The sequence below is a fragment of the Eucyclogobius newberryi genome, unplaced genomic scaffold, assembly GCF_026437365.1.
Source record: "Eucyclogobius newberryi isolate DKJ021-1_F unplaced genomic scaffold, fEucNew1.0.hap1 SCAF_19, whole genome shotgun sequence".
NCBI classification, from domain to species: Eukaryota; Metazoa; Chordata; class Actinopteri; order Gobiiformes; family Gobiidae; genus Eucyclogobius; species Eucyclogobius newberryi.
Window position 1 is genome coordinate 29,670,861 of NW_027315823.1, and position 12,143 is coordinate 29,683,003.

Genomic DNA, 12,143 nt, shown 5'->3' on the forward strand with positions numbered 1-12,143 from the left:
CCCATAGAAAATCAATGGGGATTTTTAGCCAATCAAATCACAATCAAAAGTAACTACGTCACTATGGCTTTCTCCATAGGAAAATAGCGACTATGGGGCGCTCCAGAAAGCGCCCTTTTGAACGTAGAAGTTACGCCACGGAGCTGCGCTTTTTACCTAGAGACTGAGGCATGTGCGTGGAAAGTGCCACACGCCGTGTTTTCTGTGTTTACCGTGTAAAACTGCATCTACAGACGTCTGTTACAAAAGGTACGTCCAGAACGACTCAAAATGAGCTGCTCAACTGTTTGCTGCTTTATTCGTGTTGAAAGCGGCTGATTTCGTATCAATCCAAGACATGTGTCTGTCAAACCCCGTGCTACGTTACCATGACAACAAACACGCAGTTTTTTTTAGTTTATTACTTGCATAAGGCTAACGCTAAGCATTAAGTATCGCTTAACTTCTAACTTATCATTAACAAAAGTGGAAATAAAGTGTGTTTACTTAATTAATTCAGTTGTAAATGTGTATTTAAAATATGTATCCATACAGTCAATGTTAAAAATGTCTATTTTGGACATTTAAAAAAAACTAAAACACGGTCAAATAGCCCCCCCTATAATATGTACCACCAGCCGCCACTGCTCAGATCATACTCTCTTCTCACCACTGACGGATGAAATGAGGGATGGTGATTCAGCATGATTGTAATTCACAAAAGGAAAGGATAAAAAAGAAGGTTCCAAGATCAATTCCCAAACTGTGCAATGCCTTTACAGTTTGTATGTTCTCACTGTGTCTGAGTATTATCCTTTCATGTTTACTCTACATCCATCATCCACCTATTCCGTTCATATCATAAATTGGAGATGGTGGAATGTCATAGAACAGTTTAAAATCATCTTTCATCATATTTTTAAATTAGAGGCACTGTGTAGGCTGCGCTATTAATCTGATTAATTTTTAATTGTCAAATGAAATATGATTGGGTCATTTTACTTGGGTCCTGTGTCAATAAAAAGCATGCTGTTCGGAGCAGAGTTTATCAATTTGGAGGACATTCTTGTGGGTTAAATGGCAAAAGTTTGACTATATGAGAAAATGTGCATATAATGTTGAAATAAAATGTAATCTAAAATCCTGATTACTTAAGCATATCTTCCTACGTATCTCCCTGTCCTGGAAATGTTATAGAATAGATCAGTTTATAGTCATCATCATCAGTCTTAGTTAAGGTGACCACACGTCCCGAAAAATTCACGACTGTCCAAAAATTCAAGCTTGAGTCCCAAATCCTGTCCCAAAAAACAGGTCTGGACTGGCCATCTGGAGCCACAAGTGTTTTCCCGGTGGGTTAGGGTACACTTCTGGGCTCAGTCCCGATGTTACGCTTCAAAGACCCGCTCTCAATCACCCTCTCTTCCTATGCTCGGGTCTGTGGTCCCCAGCCCTTTTTCACCCAGGCTGGGCCATGACAAAGCCGACTGGGCAGTGCTGATGCAGGAGTGTGGCAGCTCCTGTGGCAGCTCCTGTGGCAGCTCCTGTGGCAGCTCCTGTGGCAGCGAGCTCTTGTGGCAGCGAGCTCCTGTGGCAGCTCTTGTGGCAGCTCCTGTGGCAGCTCTTGTGGCAGCTCCCTTGTGGCAGCTCCTGTGGCAGCTCCTGTGGCAGCTCTTGTGGCAGCTCCTGTGGCAGCTCCTGTGGCAGCTCTTGTGGCAGCTCCTGTGGCAGCTCTTGTGGCAGCTCCTGTGGCAGCTCTTGTGGCAGCTCCCTTGTGGCAGCTCCTGTGGCAGCTCCTGTGGCAGCTCCTGTGGCTGCTCCTGTGGCAGCTCCTGTGGCAGCTCCTGTGGCTGCTCCTGTGGCAGCTCTTGTGGCAGCTCCTGTGGCAGCTCCTGTGGCAGCTCCTGTGGCAGCTCCTGTGGCAGCTCCTGTGGCAGCTCCTGTGGCTGCTCCTGTGGCAGCTCCTGTGGCAGCTCCTGTGGCAGCTTCTGTGGCAGCTCTTGTGGCAGCTCTTGAGGCAGCGAGCTTCTGTGGCAGCTCCTGTGGCAGCTCCTGTGGCAGCTCCTGTGGCAGCTCTTGTGGCAGCTCCTGTGGCAGCTCCTGTGGCAGCTCCTGTGGCAGCTCCTGTGGCAGCTCCTGTGGCAGCTCCTGTGGCATCTCTTGTGGCAGCTCCTGTGGCACCTCCTGTGGCAGCTCCTGTGGCAGCTCTTGTGGCAGCTCCTGTGGCAGCTCCTGTGGCAGCTCCTGTGGCAGCTCCTGTGGCAGCTCTTGTGGCAGCTCTTGTTGCAGCTCCTGTGGCAGCTCTTGTTGCAGCTCCTGTGGCAGCGTGGACTTTATAAGCTGCTGCTGCTGCTGCAGTAATGAGCCTGGGCAATAAAAGGCTGTAATTAACGTATTATCTGAATACTAAGGATGATTCTAAGCCCATAAAGACATTTTACACGACTCAATCTTTGTGCCAGTTTTTATTTTCCATAACTACTACTACCTCATTATTTGCATTATTCTGGTTATTTTTAGCTCATTAAAAAAAGACATGAAACGTCTTTCTGATCCTATCTTTTGATCTCAGAAAAGGAGCACAGGCTATTATTCTCAAAAGTTCAAGACAAAACCAGTGTTCAGATGTCCTGATATAAGCCTTGAGTGTTCAGGAAGCACTTTGGACCACTGCGGCTATTGCTGCGCGTATGTCCTTGAGAAAAATGTTTAATGGAATGTTCAGTTTTTCTCTTCAATTTGAAGTCACTCTAGTCTTTACCTTTGACGTGTCCCCATGTGTAGACAATAAAGGAATATCTTAACAACCTAAATAACAACCTCTCTGGTTACTATATGGTTCAATTAAATTAAAGGCTCCGTACTTGATTTTTTACTGTCTACTTTCTTTTACTTAAAGGTTGAATGGACGATTTTTTTGGCCCAAATCTGAGTCTCATTTCTTCGTGGCGTGTTCTGCCGATTAGTCCTGCCACGTATCAATCAAAAAACGCACATACCGCTCACCTGCAGCCGCGTGTGGCTCGTCCCCATGAGCAGCACGTTTCCGCGTGCCTAAGCGCATTGATCTATCATAATAGGGGGGACAAAATGAAGACTGAGAAAGACAGTTCGAGCTGTCTCAGAAGAAGACGGAAAGCTACGGGAGACGAGAGATGCGATGCGATCCGTCGCGCTAATAAACAAACGCACGTGTGTGTTGTATCAGTCCGCACGGGGGAGTGCGCATGCGCACTTCCCCGTTCTCAAATCACCAAAAAATTGTCCATTACGCCTTTAAAATGTGAAAAACAGAACTAGTTAATTTTAAAATCTTTGCAATAATCTACATACCGCTCACTTACATAATGCATTTCCAGCATCCTAAATATTCACCACAACGAGTTAAAAGGCACTTTTCACAACTCTCAAGCAAGTTTGGCTTTCACAGTAAAGCTAACAAACAGCAGCATGCTAACGGCGCTCTTCGCAGCGGATAAAACACTATATTTGGTTGCAGAGAAAGCTCTGTGGTCTCGTTTTCATCCGAACAAATGCTTTTACAATATATCCGTACTGGCGCAAAACAGATTTTACTTTATTGCATGCAAAAAAACAGGTTCAGGCCCTTTAACTTTGGGTTTTAATTATCAATCCACAGCAAAAGATGAAGCCATTTTTGTCAGGGTTTGTAAAAGTACAATCAAACAATTATACAAGACAAATTGTAAGCATCACACTGTAAAAACACAACGCATAGAGAAAATGAAGGAAACATCATGTGAACAGGGGGCAGTTACAACAGTTAAAGAAGAAAACAGAAGCCACTATGGAACCAGCGTCTCGACAAGAGCAAACTTTGTGCTCGCCGTCATTCTGACATGAGAATAAAGAAAAGGTGGTGTATGCGATGTAAAAATGTCATTTATCCGCGCTGCACTGGGGAAAGGCTGTGGGGCGATCGCACTGGGGCACGATGAATGGTGCCTGTCAATGAGAGAACAGCTCGAGGAGGGTGATGCCTGTTCTAAAAACTCTGAGCTTATCTGAACATGTAGACCACTGGTTTTATATATCGGACACATTTGCTGGACCCTCCACTCCTGCTGTGAGGATCGTGTGCATTTGCATTTTGGCTCAAACCTGAAACAAACAAACAGAAGGCTGCAGAAGGCTGGTGTCCACACGGTTTAGTCAAGCATGTTGAGGCCAGTTGATAATGCATTTTTAATAAGGAGATAAATGTAGGTGTATCTTGTTGCAACTTTTGTTTGAGTATCAACTTTTGAAAATCATTAAACAACTTTATATGCAAGTATGCAATAATGATCCCATATGTCTTCCAATTAGCGGTTGATCGTCTTGAGTTCAGCGCGGTCAGCTGGAATCGTTAAAAAGCTTTTTTAATTTCTTTCAGATACCAGGTAGGAGAAGTTGTCTGCAATATACTTCATCTTTGAATCCATCAAGACGAGCGTTATGTTCACAAATAATTCTGCCACATGCTCAATTCAAAAGAAGCGCCAGAGTTAAAAATATGTACCGTATTTTCCGGACTATAAATTGCACCTTTTTTTAAAAGTTTTGGCCGGGGTGCGACTTATACTTATATTTATACGTATATACTTGCGACTTATATGTGATATTATTTGTTATTTTCACACTTGCAACTACATTTCATACTCCAGTGTAACTTATATATGTTTTTTTCTTCTCTATTATGCATTTTTTGGCTGGTGCGACTTATAATCCGGAAAATACAGTCAATATTTTTCTTGCCTTTTCCTATCAATATTACAAAGTAGTAATTTCCATCACCAATCACAGAACAAGACACAGATCAAGAAAGCAAAAATGAATAGTATAGTAGTCTGGCATGTGTCCCCCTTTTGTGTCCGTCCCATCTGTCCCTTTTGTCCTTTTTGTCCCAATTTCTGTCTACTGCAAAAGTTACTTATTTCCATTTTGTAAATCCAAGGTTTTTTCAGTCCAGTCATTGATAGTTTGTTATTGCTTATTTTACTGCAGTCAAAAGTACATTCCACAAGTATCTTTCGAAGTGTTTGACAGTGCGATAACAAGACAACAAAGAAAACAATACCATCAAGATTGTAGGCGTAAAACACATCAGTCAAACAAAAGCTTGTCTAAATAAAACTGTATTTAGCTGCTTTTTCAAAAGAACAGATTCTGCCGTACGGAGTGTCGTGGGCAGGGTATTCCATAATTCGAGGGCAACAGCCTGAACGAACAGGTCCCCCGAGTTTTAAAGCGGGTCTTGATGTATTGGGGAGCCCTTACGTTTAGACGACTTTTAAATCAACACGAAATTGAATGGGAAGCCAATGCAGTGAAGCTAGACTTGGATTGATGTGTGTCCATGTCAATTTCTGTTAAAAAACCTTCTAGCACCGTTGTGTACCAATTGAGGATGCTTAAGTGAAGATTTGTTAAAACTTGTAAAAAGAGAATTACAGAAGTCTAAACTAAAAGACCGATCCATCTTGTTAGGATCAGCGTTTGAAGAACTTGAACTGGGTTTAGAAATGTTCTGTAAATGGTAAAAACTGTTTTGGACCACGTTGCTATAGTGACCATCCAAAGACATTGATTTTTCTAAAAAAGACTCTCAGATTTCTGATACTTGATTGTACAGGAGGGAAGAGAGCCAAGGTGGTCCGTAATAAAAGTAATTTTCAAATTTCCAAAGGATTTTTTGGGTCCGTAGGCCGTAGAAAAAGAGGATGAGAGAGAAGGAATGACATGCAGTAAACTGTCTGAGCCGAGAAGCATGTGTGCTGCTGCTTTAACCACTCGACCGCCGTGCAGCACGATGGACGTGTTTCAAACAAACAAACAAACACCCAGCGCCAACACAGGGTTTATCTTTACATACGAGAGTGGCAGCCGAGTGTTCCCAGATCTCACACACGTTTTTTCTCGGGTTTAGCACGAGCTCTTTTCTCCCATGCTGCACCTCTGCTGCTTTGCGCCCCTCCCTCCCCTTTCCGAGTCTAAACCCCGCTAACTGACAGCCGATTTGGCGATGTAAAGTGGATCTGAGTGGTGTGCAGTGAATGCCTCGCCTCCTTTCCGCTGTGATCCCACGCGCTTTTCGTTGGATGTGTGTGAAATATGAGTGCAGCGGTACAAGTCAGCATGGTGCAAAAAGCAGTCTGTTTATGACTCGGACCCGTAGTGCAGAAGTGATCCACAGCGACACAGCAAGTAGACACAGAAGTAACGCCTCTTCTCTTTGAAACGCCTCATTCACCAGCGCCAGTCCCACTACAGACAGGTGACTGACCCGCCCGAGAGTAGCAGAGGAGAGATGGGAGGAGCAGGGGGGAGAGGAGAGAGAGTAGAGCAAGAGAAGGGCAGTATTTGAGGCTCTGAGTTGTGCTAGTTCATGTCGTCATGCACAAACCAATGCCTATTTTAATGACACTCGCACTAAAATAAATTGCATTTATATCAAACTTTCATCGTTACTGTTTGTTCAATTTAATGTATAGGTGTTTATATGCGGAAATGCAATTTATTTTGTTTTATTTATGTCCTTTATACCTGTATTACTTTATCATTTCTCCAGGCTTTTAGGGGCAAATGTATATATTTCTTATTCCCTAAGGATAAGTTTGAGAAGCACTGGTCTATTCTATCTTCAAACTGCTCAACCTTTCAAAACAACAGCAGATTAAGTCGTTGGGCCTCCTGCTGTTACTTTACTGTATATGTAATTGCATGTCAAGGCTTTGAAGACAGACATTATATTAAGTGATGTTACAGAAAGTTGTCTAAATGAAGCATTTGTCTTGTTCATCCACAGTTGATCCACACCATCAGTGTCGTGGACAGGGACGAGCCTCAGACAGGACACCGCTTCTACTTCACCCTGGCTCCCGAGGCCTCCAACAATCGACACTTCACCCTTTGGGACGTCAAAGGTGAGCGCAGAGGTCAAAGGGCAAACACACGATCAGCATATGTGTGATTTATTACACGTTTACACACAGCTTATTCTGCGTCGCAATGAATTACATGTCATATTCAGTTATATCTGTATGTATAGTGAATTAGAATCAGGACTTATCAATGTTTTGCTCATTGACAACCATAGCTATATTCTTTTTCAAACAATACTTTTAAACTACTATTACAAATATATACATACACATTTGTTCACTTCCCAAAATGTGTCTGTTTGAACGTACGTTTTTAACCCAATTTATTATTATTTTTATACTGCCCTAATCATGACCAACAATATTAAAGTGAAAATAGCTTTAAAAAAGTCCAACTGGTTAAAGTAGCTGATTAGAAATGTCTTTGCCTGACAATAAAACTTTTTTTTTTCATAAACCTAATTTTGGATTATGGGATTGTGATTTGGGACTCTAGCGTACATATTGTCCTTTAAGAATTTCTCGCTTTGCTCTGGGTCGTTCTGAGATCACTGGGCTTAAAGATCTGACCACGGAGATCTCAACGGAATGAAGAAATGGAAATGGGTTTTTGCTCCTACAAACATGAAAAAATACACCAAACCCAACAGAAACTTGAGTATACATAAGGTATTCGGGAACGAGGACATAGGAATTGCTCATTTTCATCAAAAAAAGTCAGATTCTAATGGATGGGACAATAAAGGAATATCTTATCTTATCTTATGATATAATCACAAGAATAGTTTTAAGACATTGTTGAACGTTTTGACCGATATTTGATTAGAAATAGAATAACAGATCTGGACACAACTTGTATTATTTTAACAGAATGCTTATCTAGTTTTATTATTACTTTGATTATTTTTTGTTGTTACATGTGATACATTCTAATATATCTACCTAGACACGTAAATAAACTGATTCAGGACAGAACAATAATAACTGCTTTTGTTTAGTGTGGGTGTTCTTCAAAATGCTAGAAAGGACAAACCATTAACTCTCCCAGTTTGAGGTGACATCTCCAATGATTGATAAATTGTTATTCCAAACACACAAAATTCAATAAAGACTAAAAAGCAATAGCCCGATCAGTGTGACAGATGGTTAATGTTTAAAACTTGAGGGATATTTTAGTGCAATGCTTATACCCAGAATCCCACGAGTGTATTTCTTTTTTTTTTTTTACTTCTAAGATTTACAAGCAAGATGGCATAATCATTATATTTAGACAAACACCACCTGTCTCCCGTTTTATTGGCAAAATAATATCATTCATTGCATACACATTGAGTTCAATAAATTTATAAATTCCTTTTAAACTGGTTGTACGTGTAATGTTCAGTTCATTAGTGTGCATTCACAAGAAAATGTTGAGAGATTGAGTGAGTTTACGAGAGCTGGTAAACACTTGGCATATGCATACGAGTATATTCTTGTCTTTTTATGTTTATTTTCTCTGTCGCCAGTATCTTCTGAATTGCAATATTTCCAAAAAATGAGAAAAAATACATTATGCAGAATGGTGTGAACGTAATGATGGAATAGTCCCAGTGGTAAATATTTATCACAGCCTTACATCAGTCAAGTGGCTGTTTGTGAAGAAAAGTTGAAAAATAAAAGTTGAAAACTGCAGTAAGTAGAGTTCTAAAACAGAATCCCTCTACCGATGTCATCAATAAGTGACATTCCATCAAAAATGCAGGAACAAATTACACGCAACTTTCCGTGACTTTTTGGCCCTTGTTTACGGTCTGGTTGCTAGGTAACAGTTGCGGAATAACCTCCTCTGGAAGTCTTGAAAATGAAAAATTTCAGCTGTCAAAATCTGATGCCCGACTTCCTCACGTGACCAGAGTCAATTTATCATTTTATTTTAAACATTTGCATTCTTTGTCGAGTATTGCAACATTTGGGGGTTTACTATCAGTTGTCCATAGACCATAGCAACATATTTGTGCAAAAAGACTCGACACTACAGTTTAATTAAGATGTACGGAAGCTCATTGTATTCAGAAAAAAAATAAATAAATCTCGTAATAACGAGATAATTTTCAAAAATAAAAAAATCTCCTGCAGGACACTCTGTCCGCCCTGGAGAGCAGCTTCAGTCACAGACTGATCCACCCTGTTCCTCGCTCTGTGAAGGAGACGTTTTGCAGGTCTTTCCTTCTGGTGTCAGACTCTACAACAAAAACTGGTAGCCCTGAACATGTGTCATTCAGCTTTCATGATCATGTGCAATACTGTCATAATCATGTGCAATACTGTGACATAATGTCAATTATCCCGGTGCAATAGCAGACAGGAAGGCTGATGCCACCACAAAGTTGTAGAAGGTCCTCAGAAGTGGTCCTGTCACTCCAAGAGACCTGAGTCCTCAGGAGGTAAAGCCAACTTTGGCTCTTCCTGTACAGTGCGTCTGTGTTATGAGTCCACTCTCTCATTGTCCCTTCCCTGGATGTTCACTGGTGAGGGGGCAGTAGAGTGGCCTCTGCGGAAGTCCACCACCATCTCCTTGGTCTTCCCCGCGTTGATGAGGAGGTGGTTCTGCTGACACCAGTCCACAAAGTCCTGCGACTGTCCTCTGTACTCATCGTCGTCGTCCGTGATGAGTCCGATGATGGCAGAGTCGTCAGAGAACTTCTGCGGGACACAGCTGTCCGAGGGTCTGCATTGTAGAGGGTGAAGAGAAAGGGTGCGAGGACGGTGCCCTGAGGCGCCCCTACACTGCAGGTCCCCCACACTGCAGGTCCCCCACACTGCAGGCCCCCCACACTGCAGGTCCCTCACACTGCAGGTCCCTCACACTGCAGGTCCGAGTGTCAGACACACAGTCCCGGGCTCTCACAAACTGGAGTCAGTCTGTGAGGTCATCCAGGATCCACTCTGCCAGGTCATACTCCACACCAGCCGTCTCCAGCTTGTCCCTTAGGACCAGCGGCTGATGGTGTTGATGGCGCTGGAGAGATCAAAGAACAGGATCCTCACAGAGCTGCCAGGCTTTTCCAGATGAGAGAAAGCGCGGTGCAGCAGGGAGATGACAAAAAAAAAAAAATCTCAAATTGCAAAAAAAAATATCATAATTTCGAAAATTATCTCGTTATTACGAGATAATTATCTCGTTATTTCGAAAGATTTTTTTTTTTTCTGAATACAATGAGCTTCCGTACAATGAGCTTCCGTAAGATGTAACGTTGACTAGCTAAAGTAAAACAGTAGGATGTGGTTCAAAACAAATAACTTGCTAACATTTAGCTTTTGAGAAGGCCAACAACAGCAAAACTTACTGGTTAGCGCCATTAAATATTGTTAAAGAGCAGACGCTGTTGTTTATTACTTTATTACGGAATTAAATAAAAGCACAGGACTGCAAACAAGTTGTAACCTCGACTTCTTATCTCAGAATCCATGAGGACGACATGAGCGCAGCGTTAGTCACACCTCTGCTCATGTAAAACCAGGAAGTGAAATGATGAATGCCATCAAAATGGTCAAACATCTTAAATAATATATCTATAATAATTGTATTCACTAGATTTTTGGTCAAATATGTAGCCTAACCTGTCAGATGCACTTCAAGTCTTTAGCATGCCTTAGTTCTCCATTGTGAGATTGCGTTTTGTTAGTTATACTTAATTTGATAATTTCATGGTGATATTTGGGGTGCTGTGTTTTGTGTGTTGTAAGTATTTGACAATTACGGTAATTGACTATTTCAAATGTGACCCTTTTGAAACCAAAACCTCCATATAAATCATCCAGGTGAGGTAGTGTGGCAACAGTGGCCCAGTGATTGGAACGATTGTCCTCGAACCCAAAAGTACCCACTACGTTTACATGCACAGGGAGCTCAGACCACTCTTGTCTCAGGCTGCAGCAGGTCAAAGAACCAAGAGACGCATTAGCCCTAAAACTTTATACCTATGATTGCTTGGAACAACGGCTAGCATACATACAGTATAACCACACTTTTGGCACAGATGGATAAGTGACATCTCATTACCGTTGATCATTTCATTTTCTTAGGAACTGTTATGCTCACGTTAAGTTATTCGATCTCTGCAGCACAAATAAACACATTAGAGTACGTGTAAACATGTATTTCTCTGGTTGTTTCTTACTTTCTCACGTGCAGTTGAAGGCCTCTCCAGTCAGTGTTGTGCCTGAACGCATTCTTTGAAAAAAAGTTCATGAAAGCATTCATAATTTTGGTGAACGTGAACTGAACGAACGGTATTACTGCTGACGAACAATAATGTGAACGCGTTCATTCTGGTGTCTGTGAACGGCACCTTCGTTCTTTTTATTTTCGTTCAATAAAGTGTCAGATTTCTAGAGATTTCCAGGCGAAAAACACACCGTTAAGTTGCTCAAAAAGAGTCTCTGTCTGGCAAGTGTGAGAGCTCCAGTGGTGGAGGCGATAGATGCGGAGACAGACAGGTATTTCAAGTGTCGCACCACACTGCGCATGCGCATTAAAACAAAAAGTAGCATTGACGCGACCGCAACGTGTTGTCAACAGAGCAGCAACGCTTCATTTACGATTACGATCATTTAGGTGAGTTTTATGATAAGGTCGGTGAGGATGGGAACAATCTAACATTTCTGTGCAAACTTTGCCCAGCAAGATTTCCCTCATGTTTTTGAGAAAATACTGTGGGGTTGAAAGCTGCAACTGCTGCTAGTGTGGTGAATGGACAGCAACACATGAGGGAAGTCTGTCCCTTCAATGTGAATGTAAGGATTCAAAATTGGATATGAAGATGAAATCTGACACATAGTTTCAGCATTAAACTAATACAATAATTGCTGCCTGTGGTTGTATATGGGCTGTGGAAATAATTTAGAAAGATTACTGCATAATATTGAAAAAAATAACTGAACTAGTTCATTTTTTGGAGCTGTGAACTTAGTTCAACATTTTTAATTATGAACTATGAATGTGTGAATCAATGTGTAAAATGTATGAAAGTGAACTTTGTCCAGTCTTTTTCTAGTATAATCAGACTGCACTGCACTCTCCAGATGTGTTGAAATGTAATTGGACAAGGCCAGTTATCCAGTTTTCCTAGTAGTGGTTGTTTTAGTGTGCCTGTGCAAGACAATTCACCTGTTGCCATGTATGTATGTGTGAGTTAGTGATTTGTAGAGGTTGTAGGGTGGCACAGATTGTCAGCCTTGGATCCGTCTGTCTACCCCAGGGCAAATATGGCTACAATATTATCAATCACAGAACAT

The 12,143-nt window shown here is 41.8% G+C and overlaps 1 protein-coding gene across 1 annotated transcript in view; it reads left to right on the forward strand.

Annotated features, from left to right (window-relative positions):
- Positions 1–12,143, forward strand: part of LOC140365974 (cadherin-22) — a 256,099-nt gene that overhangs the window by 219,281 nt on the left and 24,675 nt on the right. The window contains exon 10 of the mRNA XM_072452603.1: positions 6,788–6,905. Within this exon, the coding sequence (XP_072308704.1) occupies positions 6,788–6,905 (118 nt within the window). The remainder of the gene's footprint in view (positions 1–6,787; positions 6,906–12,143) is intronic.